The following is a 24934-nucleotide window of genomic DNA, read 5'->3' as shown; positions in this document are numbered from 1 at the left end:
CTACTTACAGGGCATACAAGAGTGCAAAGTAGCATCGATATACATTTAAAGTATAGACATATTATGTATGTTCAGTAGGTACACTAGTACAATATACAGGATGTTAAAAAAAAAGTATCCAATATTTTAGGAGGTGCTAGTATGCATCAAAACAAGAAAAAATGTCTAATAAACATGGGTCCTACAACACATACTTTCCGAGATCTCAACACTTGTTCATAGGAGGTGCTCTATGTGATGTCCTTCATGGCAATGCATTCCTCTGCCCTTCGGCGTAAGGAATCACGCACTCTTTGAAATTGACCTGGTTGTTCTTGATAACCAAAAATCTAGGGGATTTAGATTTGAGGAACGAGTAGGCCAAAGTGTGCGGCCTCCCCAACCAATCCAGCGGTCCTGAAATGTCAGCGTCAGGTGTTCATGCTCATTGCGGAAAAAATGTGCTGGTGTGCCATCATGCATGAACCACATCTGTAGTCTTTGCTGACATAACATATACTCCAGCAAGGTACGCAATACATTAATTAGAAAATCCTGATAACGAGCCCCAGTTGGCCCTTAATCTATCGCCAAGAACGCCTGCCCATACGTTGATTGAGAGTCGGTGTTGATGCCTTGTTTCTTCAAGTGCATGGGAATTTTCATCAGCACACACATACGGATTACGAAAATTCACACCACCACCTCCGCTGAATCCCGTTCATATCCGCAACCAAACCTTTCTTTTCAGTATTCCTTGCGACGTATCAGTATTCCATGCCAGGGGTGTCAACTACGGTATGATTATCTGGTAGCCTGCTGTATTGTAGGACAGAAAAATGCATTTGCCATAAATGGACGTCACATTGAGCACCTCCTATGAACAAGTGTTCAGATCTCAGAAAGTATGTGTTATAGGATTCATGTTTATTAGACATTTATTTCTTGTTTTGATGCACACTATCACCTCCTAAAATATTGGATACGTTTTTATCACCCTGTATTATCTCGCTTGTCAGTATATGTCAGAGGAGAAAGAAATGATTGTATGCATTCGGAGTCTGATTAGTGAAATATGTTACTAGTCAGCCGTGTAAGTAATGGAGGGGGGAAGGAACTGGCCACCCTACCTCATTATCTCCTGGCTTAGTTGCCTAATGAGTAATGCCTTATTGAAGTCACATAAGATTCTAGCCTGTCTTCGGACAGTTGACTAAACAAGAATCTGTCTAATTCACTGTGGTTTATGTTACAGTAGCCTAAACGTTAATTACCTAGTTTTAGAGGCACTGGCAGCTAGCTCCGAAGCTGTTATTAATAAAATATTTTTTTCTTTTAGATTCTTTACAACTGTAAGGCGAAGTCAGGTAATCACTTTGCGAATCCTCAAACTCATATGACCAAAATATCACCTCGCTATTACCAACTGCATCAATGCCTAAAACCTCGTTGTTGGGAATGCCCACCATTAAGTGACATTAAAAGTAGTATTGTGATGAAAGAAAGTAAATGTCACATTTGTAACAAACAAGCCAGTAACATAACATGTTGCACCTATTACGTGTAACCCGTAAAATCCTGTAATGATAATGATGGCATACATATGTATAGGCCTATTAGATCTATCGTGGATAGAACCCAAGACCTAACTAGAAGCCGTTAGCCGAGTGAACTGCTACTCGAATTCGAAAAGGAAACACTTTGTTTAAATAAAAGGAACACGAATATATGTAAAGAGCTGAATGTGAAAGAAAAGAAGATAAAGAAACAAAGAGCTCTAAAAGAGCAGAAAAAAGAAAACGAGGAAAAGGAAAAGAAATAAAGAAGAGGAAGAAAATGGATAAAGAAAAGGAAAAGAAAAAAGGGTAATAGAGGATAGGCTCTAAAGGAAGTCTGAAAAAATAAAGCGAAAGAAGAAAATCGGAATAAATGGTGCAAAAGATAAATGATAGGAAACTGAAGAAAAAAAGAAGAAAGAAATGGAAGTAAGAAGAGGACGAAGAACTAAAACTAAAACGGAGTGACAAGAGAACGAGGAAGAATAGAGACTAAACAAAAGAATAATAAAATGGGAAAAGGAAAGAAGGGAGAAAGAAAAACGGAATAGATGTTGAAAATAAGGACGAAGATGAGGACGAGAGCGAAGAAAAGAATACACAGGAGGAAAAGAAGAACGGAAAAGAGGAAGAAAGGGGCCAAGAAGAGGAAAATGGGTAAAAAAGAGGGAAAGGGGAGAAGAAAGAGAGAAATTAAAGGGAACAAAAAAGAAGAAATGGAGATAAAACAAAAAGGGGGATAGAAAGAAGAAAACGGAAAGAAAGAAAGAAGAAACAGGCGACAAAAAGGAAGAGCGAACAAAAGAAGAATAAAAGGGGAAAAGAATTAGAAAAGTGGAACAAAACTGAAGAAAGGGGACAAAGAATAGATAATGGCGAAGAAAGAGGAAAATGCGGACAACAAAGAGAGAAAGTGGAAAAAAAACTTAGAAAAAAGGGGGTCGAAAAATAAAAAAATGGCAATGAAAGAGGAGCCAGGAAGAAGAAGAAGAAGAAGAAGAAGAAGAAGGAAAACAAAGAGGAAGAAGTGAAACGCAGGAAAAAGAGGATAAAAATAAAAATCAAATAAAAGGAAAAAGAAAAACTGATCGAAAGCAGAATTATCTTACATGCGCCTTGGTGAGAAGCTCGGAAAAACCCTACCGGTAGTAAGCCCAACGGGGAATCGAACTCACTTCCGAGTACAGCTTTGAATCAGCAGGAACGAGAGAGAGAAATTTGAGTAGGAGAGACTGAAGATGAAGAAAATTGAGTTAGAGTAAGAGAAAGGTGGAGAAAAGCGAGGATTAAGGCAAGCAGGGAGAAGAGTAGAAAGAAGTGGAGGAGGAGAAAGAATAGGCCTAGAAGAGAGGTAGGAATTACACTAGTGTGTAAGTGAGAGGAAGAGAGAAAAGACATGTGTAGCAGGGAGAAGAGACGGAAAGGGGAATATGGGAAGGAATGAAATGAGGATAAAAAAGAAAACGGAAAGAATAGGAAGACATTGAAGAGGATTAAGGAGAAGAGAGAAGCCAGATAAGAAGAAGAAGAAGAAAAGAAGAAGAAACTAGGAAAAGAAGTAGTATAGAAGAAGAAGAGGAAGGGGAAGAATTGAAGAATTACGACGAGGAAGAGGAGGAGAAAGACTGGGGTGATGAATGTGCCACTCACTTGGCGTAGTCGCTCTTGCAGTAGACGCTGTCGTCCTTGATGAAGCAGGAGGGCTGTCGGTCCAGGGCCAGCTGGCACACGCAGCAGCGCAGGCAGTGGGCGTGCCAGGAGCGCCCGCTCACCTGCAGCAGGTACTTGTCTGTGATGGGCTCCGAGCACGCCGCACACAGCCGGTGCTCCGTCTGCGGATAAAACACACCCTGTATACATCACAATAGTATTCCCTGTACCCGTATGTGTAAATATAGGTTCAAATTACACCGATCTCACAGAAACATTTCACGCACATACTCCTACCTATTATACTCGTACTATTCTGTTTAAATAGGTAGGCAGACCGACTATTTACTGCACTGTATGTTATTTTCTCTCACATTCCGTTATCTATAATAGAGTATAAGCTCCGTAAACATTATGCCACTCTCTCGAACATCCTGAAATTAGTATATTTTACTAAATAGGCCATAGGTTCCCATACTGGAGGTCGTGTAAAGTGCTGAGGGGTGTCGCGAGTAGGGTGACCAGATTCGCATCCATTAAAAAGAGGACACAAAGTTTTAAAAAGGAGGACATTGTTCGAAAAAAGAGGACAGAACATATGTACATAGATTTAGACTTAGACCTATATTATACTATAAATTACATCAATATCTATTTTATTAAAAATATTTACAATACAGATTTAGGCTTATATCATACTTAAATTATATTAATATTACAAAATAATTATGATAAAACTTAATAATAATGATTTTACAGTTAGCTACATATGAAAGTCAAGGGAACTACATTATTATTATTATTATTATTATTATTATTATTATTATCATTATCATTATTATTAAAGGGGACAGAAAATATCTATTTAGATTTAGGCTTAGGCCTATATTATACTTAAAATTATGTCAATATCTACAGTATTTTATTACAGCATTACATATGATAAAAGTAAAAAATATAAAATAATTTTACAGTTAACTACATATTAAAGCCAAGTAACTATAATTATTATCAAAAATAGGCTACATAAAAGGCCACACAAAATGTGAATTTAATATTATCCCTACTTTGTAAGGAAAGAGATTTATGATCGTTGACAAAGAGTATATTCTGTCGATGCTGCTGCAACCTACAGGCATATTTGCTTGAAAAAAGCGTCAAATCAGGTAATTTCAAAATATCAGACATAGGCCTACAAGTTACGAAAAGGAGAACATTTCTTCATTTTTTAAAAGTCCACCAGGATCCCGGACAAAGGCCTAAAAAGGAGGACATGTCCGGACAAAAGAGAACACTGTCTTTTATGCAACCACACAAAATTATATCATATGGTGGAAGGTCCGGTGATCTTGGCAGTCATAAGAGGATGTTGGTCATGTTGAAGCTGGTAAGATTAGAGGCACAAACGTTTACGAAGAACCCTACACACAATTTTTTCAACATTGCCAGTCCTCTAGCTGCATTGCGGTTGATTTCTTTGGGCTTCATAGAAAACTTGTACCAACGCTTTCGATGTCTTCTTATGACCTCACAATGATGGGCGACCAATTAATTGTGCTACACAAGCAACCAGTTTCACTGAACTGTTTATACTACGCACGAATTGAATTGACGCTAGATCAGTTCTTACGAAATTTTAAACGAAATGCACGTTGCACAGCAATTACGGACTTCGCCGCGTAAAGTTTCAACAGGCAAGATAATTTCTCGACAATCCTGAGAGTTATTTTCACTAATTCACTACACAATATCTGCGTAGCGGCGGGGCATATGACCTACGGTGTGACGGCGAGAACAACATAAAGTGTTCAAGTTCCTGTTTGTTCTGGTGTTAGTTTTGTTGCAATACTTTTCTTGTTATAAATTATTCTAACTTCTGAAAACATTATGAAACGCCCTGTATATATAGAAAGGTAATTTTTCATATGATTACAAATAACATGTTTACATGTGTCGTAGTATAATGAAATAATTATAATTAATTAATAATTCAGAGATAACTTAGAATCATATAGACACTGTTTACTTCAATGCTAGCCTACTTTACATGGAGAGGAGTGGAGAGGATTGAAAGTTGAATAATTTCGAGGAAAAAATTTTTCCGGGGCCGGGCATCGAACCCGGGACCTTCGGTTAAACGTACCAACGCTGTACCAACTGAGCTACCCGGTAACTCTACCAGACTCCGATCCAATTTTTCCCTCTATATCCACAGACCTTAAAGTGGGCTTACAACCGTCAAGCAACCAACATTGAGTGCACACTTACTCTGTGTGACTTAAATTGTGGTTTTCTGTTAACGAAGAGTGACGTGTATTATGCAAATCGAGCTTTCAGGTATAACTCCCTGTAAAGCTGATTTGAATAATTTCGAGAGAAAAACTGTTCCGGGGCCGAGCATCGAACCCGGGACTTTTGGTTAAACGTACCACCGCTCTACCAACTGAGCTACCCAGGAACTCTACCAGACACCGATCCAATTTTTCCCTCTGTATCCACAGACCTCAAAGCGTGCTGACAATCGTCGAGCAACCAACATTGAGTGCACACTAACTCTGTGTGACTTAAATTGTGGTTTTCTGTTAACGAAGAGTGACGTGTATTATGCAAATCGAGCTTTCAGGTATAAGTCCCTGTAAAGTTGATTTGAATAATTTCGAGGGAAAAACTGTTCCGGGGCCGGGCATCGAATCCGGGACCTTTTTCGATGCCCGGCCCCGGAACAATTTTTCCCTCGAAATTATTCAAATCAACTTTACAGAGAGTTATACCTGAAAGCTCGATTAGCAGGAGTGAAAGTTATTTCTGAAGCAATTCTTCGGAGAACGTTTAGAATTTAAATATGGGTAGGAGATGAATGGAAATAGCACAAAGGAGTCCCATCCGCCAATACCCCTGCTTCCTATTATAACATCTTTCCAACATTTTAATTTTGTTAATATTACTGTATCTTCTTTTTATATTCATTGTATTATTTTATTTCTATTTCTATTGTTGTAATTATATTGTGTATTCTGTATATTTAAATTTAAATAATGAAATAGTAAATAAAAAAATAATAAAAAACATCAACTTTCAAATGGTGATTTTCATAAAAAGAAAAAATATCAGAAAATATTACAATTTATGAACAGCTATTTTATGTGAATTTGTGCAAAATTACGTAGGCCTATATATAATCTTAGACATGGAAATTACCGGTTGCCATATACTGAGTTCCCTTCGAAAGACTTCAGTTAATTCCATGAAGCTTAGGTTTACACGTGAAGGAATTTCTTATGTACGATTCCGCTCTGTTTTTCCTTTGTTTCATTTGTTTGTAGCTTTTTCTATCTCTACAGAAATCAAGTTTTATAACTAAGCTTAATATATAACAAAGATATATTATATTCAAGGGTTAAATTATGTGAAAAATATGCATTTTTTCCCTAGTCGTGTGAACCAGGCGTTGCCCGAATTGAATTTTCTGTTAGACAAATTCACACTATAGGAAGTCAGTCAGATGAGTCATTTGTTGTGTCTAAAATCGTACATCATCTTATGCACACTTCTTACTATTAGGATTACAAAGGGTGCTGTAATGTGTTAAGGTGTTGCGCTACAAGCCAGAAGATCGTAAGTTCGATTATTTACCGGAGCAGGTCATTGATTTTCTCCATTAATCCATTCCTTCTGATCGCATTATGGCACTGGAGCTTAGTGAACCTCTATGAGAAATGAGTACCAGGAGCATTTCCTTTGGGATAAAGTTGGCAAGCATGTTGAACTGACATCACTAACACAACTAATTCCGTTCAGAACAGGTGGAGGCTTAACTTCCCAATATCTTGTTGACCTCCATGGCCTGTAATAGAAATATGACTTATTGCGATTATAAAGATGCCCTTGTGTGCATTCTAGGAAATGAAAGTTATTTTTAATTTTTTAAAATCCTTTATGGAGCGTGTGAAATGGACAGAAAAAATAAGCGAATCTGTGTTGAAAAGAGTGGGTGAAGAAAGAATAATGCTGAAACTGATCAGCAAGTGAAAAAGGAATTGGCTGGGTCACTGACTGAGAAGAAACCGCCTACTGAGAGATGCACTGGAAGGAATGGTGAACAGGAGAAGAGTTCGGGGCAGAAGATATCAAATAATAGACAACATTAAGATATATTGATCATTTGCGGAGAAGCACTATCACCTTTATTTTTTAACTTCGCTCTAGAATATGCCATTAGAGAAAGTTCAGGATAACAGAGAGGGTTTGGAATTGAACGGGTTACATAAGCTTCTTGTCTATGCGGATGACGTGAATATGTTAGGAGAAAACTCATAAATGATTAAGGAAAACACAGGAATTTTACTTAAAGCAAGTAAAGCGATAGGTTTGGAAGTAAATCCCGAAAAGACAAAGTATATGATTATGTCTCGTGACCAGAATATTGTACGAAATGAAAACACAAAAATTGGAGATTCATCCTTCGAAGAGGTTGAAAAATTCAAATATCTTGAAGTAACAGTAACAAATATAAATGACACTCGGGAGGAAATTAAACGCAGAATAAATATCGGAAATCCCTGTTATTATTCGGTTGAAAAGCTTTTATTTCCTAGTCTGCTGTCAAAAAAAAATCCGAAAGAACTTATGAAACAGTTATATTACCGGTTGTTCTGTATGGTTGTGAAACTTTGACTTTCACTTTGAGAGAGGAACAGAGATTAAGGATCTTTGAGAATAAGGTTCTTAGGAAAATATTTGGGACTAAGAGAGATGAAGTTACAGGAGAATGGAGAAAGTTACACAACGCAGAACTGCACGCATTGTATTCTTCACCTGACATAAATAGAAACATTAAATCCAGACGTTTGAGATGGGCAGGGCCTGTAGCACGTATGGGCGAATCCAGAAATGCATGTAGTGTGTTAGTTGGGAGACCGGATGGAAAAAGACCTTTGGGGAGGCCGAGACGTAGATGGAAGGATAATATTAAAATGGACTTGAGGGAGGTGGGATATGATGATAGAGACTGGATTAATGTTGCACAGAATAGGGGCCGATGGCGGTCTTATGTGAGGGCGGCAATGAGCCTGCGGGTTCCTTGAAATCCATTTGTAAGTAAGTAAGTAAGTAAGTAAGTAAGTAATGCGGAGAGTAAGAGGAAGGCAGAAAATAGGAAATACTGGAGAATGCTGAATTTGCATTGAAAGAGCTGCCTTTGGACAGAACACTATGAATGAATGAATGAATGAATGAATTAATTAATTAATTAATTAATTAATTAATTATTATTAGTGAAGGATTTAACTTGCATGTGTGTTTTTAAAATAATAGTTAAAGAAAATCAAGATTTCAGGTATAACTCCCTGTAAAGTTGATTTGAATAATTTCGAGGGAAAAATTTTTCCGGAGCCGGGTATCGAACCCGGGACCTTTGGTTTAACGTACCAACGCTCTACCACTGAGCTACCCGGGAACTATAAGCGACACCGATCCAATTTTTCCCTCTATATCCACAGACCTCAAAGTGGGCTGACAACCGTCAAGCAACCAACTTCGAGTGCACACTAACTCCGTGTGACTTAAATTGTGGTTTTCTGTTAACGAACAGTCACGTGTATTATGCAAATCAAGATTTCAGGTATAACTCCCTGTAAAGTTGATTTTGATCGGTGTCGCTTATAGTTCCCGGGTAGCTCAGTGGTAGAGCGTTGGTACGTTAAACCAAAGGTCCCGGGTTCGATACCCGGCTCCGGAACAATTTTTCCCTCGAAATTATTCAAATCAACTTTACAGGGAGTTATACCTGAAATCTTGATTTGCATAATACACGTGACTGTTCGTTAACAGAAAACGACAATTTAAGTCACACGGAGTTAGTGTGCACTCGAAGTTGGTTGCTTGACGGTTGTCAGCCCACTTTGAGGTCTGTGGATATAGAGGGAAAAATTGGATCGGTGTCGCTTATAGTTCCCGGGTAGCTCAGTGGTAGAGCGTTGGTACGTTAAACCAAAGGTCCCGGGTTCGATACCCGGCTCCGGAACAATTTTTCCCTCGAAATTATTCATAGTTAAAGAAATTAAACTCGGATGATTACTATCACTCGCAACATGACCAAGGAATTGAAATTGCGAAACGGGCAGAACGTAGCCTACCTAGAATGAGAAAGTTAAGCGACAACTTTGCAACACTTACTTTTCGTTTCATTTGTCAGTTCTTCGTAATGTAGAGTGAGTCACATTGTACGAGTCGGCCTCGACACAAAATAAATATTTTAACAATATATTCCAACTGCTGATCACGTCAGGCGTCTTCAACACATTTCTTACTAGTTTTATGGCAATTTCGTGTGACAAACTCGGCTGTCAACAAGTTCCTGTCTCCAGCTCATAAAAGGACATCCACACGTACGACACTGTGGTACCGACATAGACGCAGGTGCTGAGGTACATAATGCGATGATATCGAGAATGGGAAGGAAATCCTACGATGCAGTCCATTCACGCTCAGGGCTATAAATTCACTCTTTGATCCGAATTGAACAATCGTAGGTACGCCGTGACAAAGGCCAGCCCGTGTACCCCATGTGGTCCAGTCCAATGGTGTGAGGTTCCCAAATATTTCATATCTATATTACAGTCGGTGTCATACATATCAATAGAGCTCTGTTCTCACCAAGACGCTGGGAACCTTCTCAAACTATGCACTTTTATTGTTTAGAAAGTTTCTACCTTCAGCTAAAATAATTCATTTGTAGCAAAAAAAAACATGTTCGGGGAAATTAGTTACCATAGTAAACAATGTAGGCTAAATCCCCTAACTAACACTCTATTAATTTTGTAATTGTCACTTCAAGTCGATCTCATTGCACTGCCCGACCAAGTGATTATGTCGCATCTCGGTTTCCCTCCACCCTTTACTGCTCGTCCCTCTGTAAAGGCTAGTGACTGAGCTGCAAGGCTTCTTTCTACAAATATTTGAGTGAGTGAGTGAGTGAGTGTGAGAGTGAGTGAGAAAAATTACATAGCGTATGTAATTATTGTTTTTTTTTTGGTTATTTAACGACACTGTATCAACTACGTCACTATTTAGCGTCGATGAGATCGGTGATAGCGAGATGGTATTTGGCGAGATGAGGCCGAGGATTCGCCATAGATTACCTGGCATTCACCTTACGGTTGGGGAAAACCTCGGAAAAAAGCTAACAAGGTAATCAGCTCAAGCGGGGATCGAACCCGCTCCCGAGCGCAACTTCAGATCGGCAGGCAAGCGCCTTAACCGACTGAGCCACGCCGGTGGCTATGTAATTATTGTGTAAGTGTAATAATGACACAATCATTACCGTAATTTCCCATAACTATGGTCCAGGCACCCAACTATGGTCCAAAACGCATTATGTACTACTTAGTCCTCCAAGAGTTCGGTGTTTGCCATTTAAGGCGCCACTGTGATGGAATTGTGTTCCCCATAGATGCTTCTATCTACCATTACACGTGGCAATGATATGGATGCTTAACAAGGTCAGTGTGCATCGTTCTAGTGAATGTGTGAAGACACGAAATCATTCAATTTGTGTTTGTCTGTTTTATTAAGCTCTCCTCTGTAGAACTGGTAAATTATAGATATATGATTGTTTGTACAATTAAACCTGGCTATATAGTGTTTAATTTTACGTAATAATTAGACTGGCAGAGGTTAAGGACTCTGCATGAAAAATGTTTAACCTCAAGGCTAGAAGTCAGCCCTCAACTATGTACCACAATTTTTCGTGGACCACAGTTGTATTTCATTTTGAAATATTTGTTTTAATGAAATGTGAACAATTTGATTATTTACTTCTGCAAATACGATATCTCAGTATATTCTAAAACACCATTTAGCATTATAGTCCAGTAAAGAAAGAAACAGGCTGTTTCAGCATCAATGATACTAGCACGAATAATGGTCCGTAAAACGAAAACTTCAGGGTAGAAGGATCACAACCGTCCCTGTAAGTGACTATGAGTGCGATGAAATTGAATTGGATACAGATTATGATGATTCCAGTGTACTCTCCATATTTACAGACATTGAGTCAGATGTGGAAAAGGCGACGAAATCTGTTAAAATAATGCTAAAGGCACATAGTTATATGGTAGTTACTTTTGAGGAGGAATTGCGGCCAGGGAAAGTTTTGGAAGTGAAGAACAATGAAGCTGTTGTTTCATGAATAGCAAAAAGCGGCAATTATTGAGATGGCGAGAAATGGAAGACATTTTATCCTATAGAAAGGAAAACATAATAAAACAAATTGAAGACCCCATATGCGTCTCGAAAAAAAGAGATTTATTTTCAATTTCAGAATTACAAGAGAAGTGGAGATTCAAAGGATAGAAAGAAGCCTAGTGAATATAGTTCTCAGTATGGTAAATAAACATTATCAGTGAATTTATTTGCATAATATTTTGCTAAGAATGTGTTAGTTTATTTTGATACCGTACTTTTGTTCTTTAATACACACTCACCGGCAAAAAAAAAAAAAGAGCCAACTACATTTTATTTAAAATTTTTGAAAATTGTAGAATTTTTTTCATAATTGTAGGTGTGCTGAGGTTCATTTAGTTATTCATTTATTTTGTGATACGTAACAATGTAATACTGAATACGTAATAGCCAACAATGATCTGAAAAGGAGATTCGTTCTTCTTGCAATATTGTGTCTAAACTTCTCGGACTCATTTCAAGCTATGCTGAATAAGTCTACAGACTGGTAAGCTCTCTTGAGGCAGTATTGGAGTACTTAATTGTATACAAATGTCACTCAGTCCTACCGATTCAGCAAAATGGTTGCATTGATAGAAGATGGGAATAGTCAGCGTTATGTGGCTGCAGTTTTTGGGACCAGAAGGGCCTTCCAGAAAATAAGACCAGTTAACGTCAGTGAGAGAACTGTAAGCAGACGTCTGGATGAATGTGGGCTGAATTCCAGAGGATCAGCTAAAGGCCCAGAATTGCTCCAGCAACATCGTGTTGAATGATTACGTTTTGCTCACAATCATGCTAATTGGAACCTGGGGCAGTGGCGACGAGTGCGCTTCACAGATGAATCAAGATTTAGTTTACAGATGGACGTGAAAGAGTGTGGAGAAGAGAAGGAGAACGTTTTTCTTCATGTATCTTCAGTTCACGTGTGAGTTTCCAAGGTGGATCTATAATGGTATGGGATGACATTTCATATGAAGCTCACATAGAACTTGTTTTCATTAATGGAGGTGCTTTGATTGCTCCAAGATACATCGAAGAAGGTCTAATTTAACATGTGGTACCATATGCCCCACTTATTGGTTAAAAGTTCCTGTTAATGAATGACAATGCTCGCCCTCATGCTACAAGAATCGTGGATGAGTTCCTTCACGACGTTGGATTGAATAGGATGGTATGGCCAGCAAGAAGTCCTGAAATAAACCCTATTGAACATGTGTGGGGGCTGCTAGGGAAGCGAGTTAGAAGTCGACTAACTCCTCACAGCCACTTACAGCAGCTCCGAAATGTTCTAAGTAAAGAATGGAATAGTATCGACCAGACTGACATCCAGAATCTGATCGAAAGTTTGAATCGCCGAATGGTAACAGACAGTCACGGGGAGGCAATATCCGCTATTAGTAACATCTGGGTGGCCACAAAATCAGTTGAACATTTGGAAGAAAATTGAATCAATTTGTAAGTTTTTACACCTTTTGATTATATCCATTGTTTGGGGTTGAAAATAATAGCGCAAGTGATAATAAAAAAAAGTTTTTTTTTTCTGGGAAGCAATGTTTTTTTTCATTTCATAATGGGTTTTCTGATTCTCACCTCATAAAAAAAAAATTGAGAAACTTTAGGTGGCCCGGTATTTTTGCCGGTGAATGTAGTTGTTCATTATTGCAGGAAAATGACTTTCGGATTTCACTTGTTTATTGTGTGTTTATGCAATGTGTACTAATAAAAAGAATCCATGTACTTTTCATTTATTTTTAATATTTCTGTGCTAGATTATGTTTCTACCCTTAAATTAGAAACTCAATGTATTGATTTACGAATAATTACAGATCCCGCTATATGAGTGGACCATAGTTGGGCAACTCAGAATACAACTATGTACCAATGCTTATTATTTTTTCAACACTTGTAATTAAATCATTTCAAACACATATGTCAATATTAATTTAATATACATTTACAAGAGTCCTAAGCCAAAACTTCACTTAATCTGGATGAATAGTATTGAATATACAAAGAAAAATGTGACAAATGTGGACCATAGTTAGGGGAAACTACGGTATTTATTATACAAAATTAAACACACATTTAAATTTGTTAAAAATTGGATGACTGTGAAAAAATTACGTTTCAAAGATTGTATAGCCTAAGGGTATTCATGAATATGTTCTATTAGGACATAGTATAAATATTAATAAATATACCTATAATAATAATAATAATAATAATAATAATAATAATAATAATAATAATAATAATAATAATGCGGCCGGGTAGCTCAGTTGGTAGAGCAGCTGGCTACGGACTGGAAGGTCCGGGGTTCGATCCTAAGTGGTGACGGGATTTTTCTCGTTGCCAAACTTCCAGAACGGTCCCGAGGTTCACTCAGCCTCCTATAAAATTGAGTACCTGGTCTTTCCCGGGGGTAAAAGGCGGCCAGAGCGTGGTGCCGACCGCACCACCTCATTCTAGTGCCGAGGTCATGGAAAGCATGGGGCTCTACCTCCATGCCCACCAAGTGCCTTCATGGCGCGTGAGGGGGATACATTTACCTTTTTTTACACAACTGTAAGTAGGCTCTTCGATCACACTAAGCAAGCAAATTGTATTTTACCCGTCTCGTAGACCGTCCTCCTCCGCTAGAAGCGACCTCTCCAAACCCCGCGCGTTTCTCTTTTAACTGCCCAGATAAGTTTCGCAGACAACACTCCGTGCGTTCCAAACTTCAGTCTCGCGAATCTGTGACCCTAGGCCGTAGTCTGGTAAAAACTAAGGTTCGGATAAAGTAACTGTATCAGGATAGGATGTATAGCTATATAGGTTAGAACCTTGACTTGCTTCAGACTAAGTAAACACTATCCACTTCCATTAGCTAAACTCTACCTCCTGGGAAGAGCGCTTCTCATCCCCTAGATAAAACATCAGTGAATGGACAGTACAGCCGATAGGAATTGAATATACTACGTCGTCACTACTGTCGGCTCGGGGACACGCGACAACTATATAGTTAATATTTGTAAACAAAACGCACGGACCAAGTATGCCTATCCTGATACAGCTATTTTATCCAAACCTTACAATAATTAGTAATAACTTTGATAGGAACCCTCCTAGGTAGGTTTAACTTGTACCGTTGACTTCCTGACATCCGTTCATCGACGGCATTGGTCTGTCCTGTCGCAGACGAACAAACCGAGCTCACGGATCCAGTGCTTATTGTTCACCCAGTATTATACTCGACTTAAGAAATCAGTTTAGAGAGTTGGCTTATGATCCGAAGCTGTGCTTGAACGTGGGTTTTAATCCCGTTTGGGCTGATTACTTGGATTATTCCAAGGTTTTTCCCCCCTCCAACTGTAAAAAAAAAAAAAAAAATCAGTAATCTCATAGGCAATCCTAGATCTCATATCATCAAAATACCATCCATCACCAAATGCTACACAAATCAGTCTGTAAACTGTAGGCCCATGTCTACAAAATTTTGTTACTGAAATGTTAACTAATTCAAGTTTTTTTTAATTCCAGAAACTATTCAGAGACGATATGAAGTTGATACGGCGACAGTAGAGTAGGCGGCTGGTGATCAAAATAATGAGTGTGCTACAATCTCTATATCGGCATAATGTATACACTTATAAATGTATTTATATTAATTTGAGACTCGCCTGGTGACGAATAATTATGAAGTCTATACGACGTTCCTTCATACTGCAGAACTTGTCAATTATCCTGGTGTTAAACCCCTCCATCTTGAACATCATACTCTTTTCTATTGACAGTATTGCAAGAGCAGTGAGACGATCCTGGGGCATAGCGTTCCTTAAAAACGTTTTTATGCGTTTCAAGCAAGAAAAACATCTTTCTGGCTCAGCAGTGGTCATTGGTGTTGTAACCGAAATATTTAACAACTTCGTTACTTCACAGAATGGATCCTGTAAATTATTGGAGACTATGTATTGTAATAATTGAACAGCCATCTACATATATTTCGAAAGTCAGGTCTTCCGTATATAACTCCAAGTTGTGTCTTGAACACACTTTTGTTCAGTATAGTATAGCTGTTGACAGCAACTTCAAGTTCGCGTTCAGGAAATTTTGCGAAAAATTGTCAGGCATTTTGCTGTTTATCAATTTCGTTGCGTCTAGGTAGCTTAAAGACTGGAAACGGTGAGCAGCTTCCTGAATTATACGGTCACATACTTCCTAGGCTTCAATTCTCTGGGATACCACTTTCCGTCGCTTGCTGGCTGATGTAGGAGGAACCTCAAACAGGTAGATGGCAGCAGCAGTCGGATACTTGAATTACCAAATATATTGTAAATAGTTCCGAGTTCATCCACAAACTAGCATTCTTTCGTTACGCTTTACTTTTGCAATCTTCAAGCTGTGTCGTGCTGAAGCTGACTACAGCACTTTCCCGCGTAAAAAAAGCCAAACAGAGCAGTGATTTCAGCTTCGCACATGCGCATAATTGTCTTCATTCTCATGTAAGAGTTCTGAATAGCACAACGAATCCCCTGAGGCACTAAAGAGCGAAGACTAAACACTCTATAACGCGACATGAACATAACCACGGCAAATTGGCATATGACACAGCAAATACTATGGTATTGCAAATACATTATTTGAGCAAAAATTATCATTGTACTGTAGCACTGTAGCACTTAAGGACGGGCCGCCCCTGTGATAGAACAGAAGTAGGTCTACTCGGAAGAAACCTGTCCAATAAATCTCTCAGAATTGGTTGATGATCGAATTGTGTTATTTTGTTGAAATGACGTCTGCTGTTGGACGGCACTGTACCAACCGCCACATTTCCAGTAGGCATACCTATCCACATACACTCATTGCTCCTAGCTGTTTAATGAAAGCGCCTCGCAAGGCATAAGGAATGCCTGTTCTACAGAAACACTTCCGCTGAAACAAAAGAAGGTATCGTAGTTGCGGGTGCGGCCGCCACGTCAAATTAGCGCTGCGTAATGCGAAACCAAACCTCCCAGCGAGCTCGTGTCCGCTCGGGGGTGAACAGAATTAATTAATTGGCGGGGTAATTACTGATTTAATTACCCTCTCATTGTTGCGTCACGCCCCGTCGTGAATTCCACACGTAAAGATGGACGCAACTGCTTCGACTCTTACGTTTTAGAAACCTGGAAATGAAGTTGAACGTTACACCGCTAGAGTCGCATGCAAATTACAGTAGGCCTATATAGAAAGCAGCACAATAGGACGCCATTTTATGTATATTCAAAATACTGCGGTGCTCTTCGTGTGAATGGGTTCTTTCTTCTTGTTGTTGACACTACAATACTGAAATAAACGAGTTAGATCTGTTAATATAAATTTACCTTTCCACACGATCAATTTACAATATTTTTATAAAAGACATTAAGAGAGCAAACATTTTCAAAACCTTGCTATGTTATCACTTAGTTCAGGGGTAAGGAGTAAGAAATCGTCTCTTGATCGTGAGTTTGAATCCTTCTTGGACTGATTAGGCTACCTGGCTGTTATTTCAGAAGATTTTGCAACTATAAGGCGATTGTCAGGTAATCCAGAGTGAATTAACGGCCCTATCAGGAAAAGGCAGACAAAGATAGGTACACAGGAAAAAGCAAACAGAGGCTGGCTCACAGGAAAAGACAGAGACGAGTACACAAAAATAGATAGAGACAGGCATACAGGATATGGCAGAGGCATGCACACAAGAAAGGGCAGGCAGAGACAGGCACAGAGGAAAAATCAGAGCTAGGCACACAGAAAAAGCAGAAAGAGACAGAAAGAGACGGGTACACAGAAAAATCAGACAGAGGCAGACACAGAGGAAAAATCGGAACCAAGCACACAGTAAAAGCAGAAAGAGACGGGCACACAGAAAAATCAGACAGAGGTAGAAAGAGACGGGTACACAGAAAAATCAGACAGAGGCAGACACAGAGGAAAAATCGGAACCAGGCACACAGTAAAAGCAGAAAGAGACGGGCACACACAAAAATCAGACAGAGGCAGACACAGAGGAAAAATCAGGACCAGGCACACAGAAAAGGGAGAAAGAGACAGGCATACAGAAAAATCAGACAGAGGCAGACACAGAGGAAAAATCAGGACCAGGCACACAGAAAAGGGAGAAAGAGACAGGCATACAGAAAAATCAGACAGAGGCAGACACAGAGGAAAAATCAGGACCAGGCACACAGAAAAGGGAGAAAGAGACAGGCACACAGAAAAATCAGACAGAGGCAGACACAGAGGAAAAATCAGGACCAGGCACACAGAAAAATCAGACAGAGGCAGACACAGAGGAAAAATCAGGACCAGGCACACAGAAAAGGGAGAAAGAGACAGGCACACAGAAAAATCAGACAGAGGCAGACACAGAGGAAAAATCAGGACCAGGCACACAGAAAAGGGAGAAAGAGACAGGCATACAGAAAAATCAGAGGCAGACACAGAGGACAAATCAGAATCAGGCACACAGAAAAGGCATAAATAGACAGGCACACAGAAAAATCAGACAGAGGCAGACACAGAGGAAAAATCAGGACCAGGCACACAGAAAAGGGAGAAAGAGACAGGCATACAGAAAAATCAGAGGCAGACACAGAGGACAAATCAGAATAAGGCACACAGAAAAGGTATAAATAGACAGGCACACAGAAAAATCAGACAGAGGCAGACACAGAGGAAAAATCAGAACCAGGCACACAGGGAAAGGCAGAGGCACACGCATAGGGAAATGGAAAGAGATAGGCGCACAGAAAGAGACATAAGCATACAGAGGCAGACAGACGCACAGAAAGAGACGAACAGACAGGCATACACATAGAGACAGATAGGCAAGCATAGGCTACAGAGACAGCAGACACGAGAATAAATGAACTGAAAAACCGTTAAAATTATGAGACCTTAATTTAATTGAAAATGAACATCTTTGCTTACTCCATGATAATGATCCAACTGCTGCTACTGATGATGATGATGATGATGATGATGATTATGATGATGATGAAGGTAGTGGTGGTAAGGGTGGTGATGGTGGTAATGAACTTAATGAAACGAATGATAATGACGATTACGAAAATTAAATTAACGCACGATGACAATTGACATCGAAGATCTTTCCGATGACGATTATGACGTCAATATTGGTGAAATGAAATGACAGTAATGAGCATGGCGATAACGATGACAATGGTGATGTTTATAAGCAGTGACGATTTGGATCTTTGTTATGAAGGTGCCCAGTTCAGATAGGAACATACTTTGCAGTCAGGTCCTGCAGCCCTTCCCAAACAAACTGTAACTACTGTGGATGATTGTTCCCCCTTGGGAAGACGGGAGGGCTGGAATCCAGTTACGGGGAATCAGACTCGCCAGCATGTAGCAACTCGAGCGTGAGTGAATCGGGGAATCGAATTAATATATGACCCTCCAGCTTGTAAGCTTACAGTAAGAACAAACGAGTCCGGCTGCCGAGTGACTGAAGATGGCGAAGTCCACGACTGCAGTGAAGTGACTGCGCTCAACTTGGTCCATATTAATACTGTATTGTAGAATATGTCTGACAAACAACACCACAGATCTAAAAAGGAAAACTTTCTATGCAATTTCGAATAATTCTTGAATTAACATAATAGAAGAAACTAACACTTTAAAATATCAGTCTATATTACTTTATATCGCTCACTATCCACACCAGAAGCAGACACTTTTTCACGGAAGTAAGAGAATCATTCATTCATTCAGTGTTCTGCCCAAGGGCAAGTCTTTCACTGAAAACCCAGCATTCTCCAATCTTTCCAATTTTTTGCCTTCCTCTTTGTCTTCGCATAATTATGATCCATATAAATTTTAATATCGTCTATCATCTGATATCAAAATAAGAGATAATCTTTAGTAAATTTTTGATTATGTCTGATCCCATTTCCTGGCAGCAGCAATAGAAGTCAATGGCAGTATTGGTGGCTAAGTAAATGTAAATCCGTGGCACTACAGCCCATGAAGGGCTAAGACCTACCGGCCGGCTGCTGGCCTCACGTCCACATGCCGAAGCAGAGGTGGACGATCATTCAACCAGAATGGAGGTATCGTGTGATTAGCACGATGATTCCCCCAGCCGTTATAGCTGGTTTGCGAAACCGGATTTTCGCTACTTATAGTAGCTCTCCAAGTGCATGACGATGCTGGGTGGGCACCGGTCCCATACACTGGCCGAAATTTCATGAGAAAAAATTTTCCCTCACGAGGATTCGAACCAGCGCGCATTCCGTAACGCGAGTCCTAGGTAGAATGCCTTAGATCACAACGCCACGGCACAGGACATTGGTGGCTATGACAGATCTTAAATATTTCAACGTCCTGTACGGCATATTTTTGGTACTTCGCATTAATTTTGGCAACTTTTCAATATTCCACTTTTTCCTGTATAAAAATGAAAAAAAAAAAAATAGTGACAGGGGATTTGGGGAAATCCATATGCTTGCGTGTAACGTCTACGAAATGAAATAGGATTAGAATTTACCGTCAACCCTCTAATAACAACAGTAATTATAATAATAATAATAATAATAATAATAATAATAATAATAATAATAATAATAATGCGATGTATGCAATGAAAGGGGGGAAACCGGCCACCCTACCCCATTATTAGTTGTCTTATGAGTTACGTTATTGGTGCCACTTGTGAGGTTCCAACCTGTCTTCGGACAGTTGGCTAAACAACAACAAAGTAGTAGTAGTAGTAGTAGTAGTAGTAGTAATAATAATAATAATAACAATAACAGGCCCTAATAATAGTAATAATAACAATAATAATAACAATAATAATAATAATAATAATAATAATAATAATAATAATAATGCATAAACAGAATGCAATATTAAGAAGACAGGCAAAGAACTATTTTGAGCAACAGACAATACAACTAGACTAACTTGAGAATATCCCGTAAATATTGTTAGGCCTATTTATCCATCTGTAGGCCTATGTGCGTAATTCCAACCTTATTAATTTTCTACAGTTACGCGTGTATTGTGCAGCTCTGGCCGACTAGACTGAGCCGCTCTCATGCCCGGCCCTGTCTTAGACAGTGAATTTCAAATATGAGGAAGAGACTTCCTTATTTTTTTTAGTAGACATCAAAAAGTTGTAGATTTATATAATTATTCTTTTTGAAAGTCATATTGAGGTTAAGATTTCAGACAAGTTGATGTATATATAATAATGAATTATTTTATAATTTCAGTCAACATCTTATCAATTAAAACAGAAACAATTTCTGTTTTTCACATCGCAAGGTTATATATCCAAAAATATTTTCGATTTTTTATTGTTTTTAAACAGTTTTGATTTTTATTTATAATGTGTGCATATATATTTTTTCTTGTATTTCACCTATGCTCAATTTGTCAATTTATGTCTCTCCACCTGAAAATGATTTTTAAAAAATCGAAAATATTTGTGTTGGGATGTATAATCTTGTGATGTGAAGTAACAGAAAATTGTTTGTTTTATTAATAAGTTGTTGACTGAAATTATAAAACAATTATTATTTTATATGAATCCTCTAGATTCAAAATCCTCTAAAGACCATTTTGTTCACAATTGATTTATGCCCACATATTGCTTGCTAAAAATTAATTCTAATGATTTATATAATTTGAATTCAAAAGTAATTAAATTTAAAGAAAATCGTTTGTTAAAAATCACTATTAGGGTTGAAAATTCCCTTTATTTGCCACCAGTTACTGTTAAATTCTTCAATTTGTGAAAGTGGATATAGGGGATTTTGAATCTATAGGATTCATATATTCTTGTTGTGGGTTTTATAGAACCCGAAGTATGCCTATACATTTGACATAGCGCCTTTTTCTCATATTTTCCTATTTTTCTTATATACAGGTATAATTATTTCGCCTACTTGTCTATTTAACACACAGGAGAAAGTAGCCGAAATTGTACCGCTTCCTAAATCGTACCACTGCTGTTTTAAAAAAATCCCCTGGATGCTATTGGCATCTATCAAGCTCCTGTTAAACTACTTGGTAAGAATGTGTTTTCCTGCAGTTCCCGCCGTTTGTTGAAGGAAGCAGCTGTCTGTATCTATTGTGTCAAGAAAATCGTCCATCTTAGTATAAAAATTTTGCATTCTACTTTAGTCACTCTACCTATTGTAAGTACAGATTTATACATGTTGTATTGTTTATATAGTGCTCAAATATGTGTATTTTCTTAGTAATAGTGACTACTGCTTGTAACTTCAAACGTTGGGATTATAGGCCTAATCGGATTATTCCACGCATTGGGCTTGTTTCCAAAATCGTACGACAAATTTGTTGCTAAATCGTACAGGTACGATTTGAGAACTTGTGTTAATTGTATATCATCATTCTATTTTACAGAAATTTTTCAACTATGTCGACGAGTGAATATGGAAAATGGAATCCAGAAAGCATGTCCAGGACTCTAGAAGTGTATGAAGATGGAAGATAGGTTTTAATGAGTGTTGCCGCAAATACGAAATTTCAAAGCTTACATTCAAAAGCACTGATGGGCAGCGTTAAAAGGTACGTTAATTGCAGTGTGCCTGGAAGTGTCACTGGGAGAGTTACGGCCTTGCCTAGTGAAATAGAGGAAGAGTTGGTTTCCCATATCATTAAATTAGAGGAACTTTTTTCGGACTATCTCGGATGTTAGACGCTTGGCGTTTCAGACTCTTGAGGAACATTTCCTATATGAAGAGCCTGGAAATGGCGAAAGAGAGAGAATCTAATAAAGGCGCTAAAAGGCAGAAGAAAGCTTCGTCATCGAAGGACATAGTACTAGAAGCCAATGAGGAAGATTGATATTAATTTTTGTGCGAAGAAACATTCATTGAAGACATGATTTGGTGCAGTGAATGTAATAAATGGACATATGAAACGTGTACGAATTGTAAGAAAAAGGAAACCATGAGTTCTGTGTGTGATGTCTACCAACCATAGGTATAATATTAAAATAAGTCACAAACTACTTTTTTGGAACTCTCTCTATTTACAAATGTTCAGTTTAGTGTAAATGTGTATGTAATTACAATGATGTTTAATAGTGGATCTGGTTCAGTAATCTTATAGTATTTGTAGATGACTCATTTCCAATATGGCAGGTTGTAGAAAGGGTTAAATGCACTTATAATCCATCATAACTACACCTAAAATATATTAGTTGCCAAACATCACACATTAAATGATGATGCAGTTAAAATAATCTAGAGTACTTGCATTTAAATATTAAAAAATAAAAACTCAAAAGTGGTACGATATATAGGTAACCTTCCCCTATCACAGAGATGCAAAGTTACATTAGTATTAATTTAGTTGTATTTAAGAAATTATGACAATCTTCTAAACTGACTGCAGGCCTAGATCAAGCAGTGATCCCGTGCATATAGACCGTACTCGAATAGACAGTAGTCATTCGATATGTCGTAATACAATAGCGCAGCGTGTTGAAATAAATAATTCTCCTGAGTTATAACATAAAAAATTACTGTGCAAAATACTCCAATTTTTCGTATCATTAAACGCTAATTAGTCTTTCGAAAGTATAGAAGCAGTAGCTAAATAAGTGACTGGATTAACCTGGCTCAGGATAGAGACCGATGGCGGCCTTATGTGAGGGCAGAAATGAACTCCAATTCAATTCATTAAGCCATTAAAAATACAGTGATAGGCTTCGTCACAAATACAAAAGGGGAAAAAACATACATTTGAAAATACACATAATTGAAAACAGTAGACCTGAAGTTTAATTAGGATGAAAACACAAAATATTTTGAAACTCTAAAAGTTAATGAAAACACTAACTAAATGTAGACTAAATAACTTTTTAACAATTTCGTATGAGTTTATATTAAGAAACTCATCTACAGTGTAGAAAGGATTAATTAAAAGCAAATTATAAAATTTAGTTTTGAAACTATTGGTAACTTATAATATTGACTGGGAAGCTTATTATATAATTTCATCCCCATGACAAAAAAATTTATACTAGTTTTATGTAATCTACAGTATGGAATATTAATTTGTTCACTATTTCTAATTTCATGATCATGTATATTGGCTACTAATGAGTAATTGTCTATATTTTGTCGAGTGTAATGGACTAGGTCGTGTATATATATATATATATATATATATATATATATATATATATATATATATATAAATTTATGACAGTTATTATTTGTGTTTGTTTGAAAAGTGGTCGACAATGTTCAAGATAATTTGATTGACATAGAATTCTAATGGCTTTCTTTTACAAAATCAAGACCCTTCCAATTTTGCTACCATTTCCCCAGAAAATTAAGGCATACCGAATTATCAACTGAAAGAACGAAAAGTAGGCAAACCTTAAATAATTTTGAGAAACGTAAGTCACTAATTTCTTTAATAAATAAATAACTCTTGATAATTTTGTGCATATATATTCGATATGTTTTTCCCATGTTAAACTGGAGTCTATAAAAAGTTCTAGAAATTTGGTATAGTTTTGTATGTTGTCCTTTTTTATTACATGATTTAGGCTAAAAGTTATGTTGATAGTCTTTTCTTGATTAAGCAAAAAACCATTAGATTCAAACCATAAAGCCATCCGTGATAGAATATCGTTGGTTGGAGCACGTAATTCATTCAGAGCAGAGCTAGAGCATATGTTCCTTAAAAGCCATTTGTAAGCAAGTTAGCAAGTTGTAGCGATAAAAACAGTGATGGTAGTAGAAATACGAGTAGAAATAGTGACATCGACAATGTTAGTGATAGAAGCAGTGGTATTAGTACTAATAGTAGCTGTGTAGTAGTAACGGTAGTGATAGTGGTAGTAACAGTGATCTTCAGCATGGTTGTGAAGATCATATTGCGGTCAAAATGTTATTATAATCATGGCTATTACAGCAATCAAGGTTGTGATCTGAACAATGGTGAAATTATCTTGTCACAGGGAACAGAAACTTGGCCACAGACGCTTTGTTAGTCGGGAGAATCAAACCATTAGTCGGTGATGAACCCCAGTGTGAGGGTGCGTTCTAAGTGGCGCTGATCCTGAAGACAACCCCACTGCGCGAGTCCTGATTCGGGACGCGGCAATTGTTTTGTGGTGGGGATGCGTCCCTCTGCCGCTCAGAAAATTAAGTGAAAACAAGTGGGGTGAAACCCCCTGTGTAGATAATTATATCCTGTGCATTCACAGCATCGCGCGACGACTCAATAATGCCATATGTGCCAGCATATTAGAAGTCGGGCTTCGACCCTTGGCAGTCTCTGTGACAAAATGAATGCATGATGCTTTTTTCTCAGATTGCTATCTTTCCTACGTTCATTCCACAATCAGCTATTGCAGCATTATCTTGCCATTCTTGTAGAGTTCATGAAGCATGTGAATATAAAAGAACTGGACACTTAAGGTGTCTATAGTCTACAAGAAAAACTATGACAATAAATAAAAATTCCCTTAGAAGTAGATAAATTGGAGGTCATCGTCTTTGACCTCA

At 38.0% G+C, this 24934-nt stretch overlaps 1 protein-coding gene across 3 annotated transcripts in view; it reads right to left on the bottom strand.

Annotated features, from left to right (window-relative positions):
* Positions 1 to 24934, bottom strand: part of Awh (LIM/homeobox protein arrowhead) — a 295276-nt gene that overhangs the window by 113206 nt on the left and 157136 nt on the right. For all 3 annotated transcript variants that reach the window (XM_069818328.1, XM_069818330.1, XM_069818329.1), the window contains exon 2: positions 3186 to 3367. In XM_069818328.1, the coding sequence (XP_069674429.1) occupies positions 3186 to 3367 (182 nt within the window). The remainder of the gene's footprint in view (positions 1 to 3185; positions 3368 to 24934) is intronic.

Source organism: Periplaneta americana, chromosome 2, assembly GCF_040183065.1.
Source record: "Periplaneta americana isolate PAMFEO1 chromosome 2, P.americana_PAMFEO1_priV1, whole genome shotgun sequence".
NCBI lineage: Eukaryota > Metazoa > Arthropoda > Insecta > Blattodea > Blattidae > Periplaneta > Periplaneta americana.
This window is presented reverse-complemented; position numbering and strand designations above follow the sequence as displayed.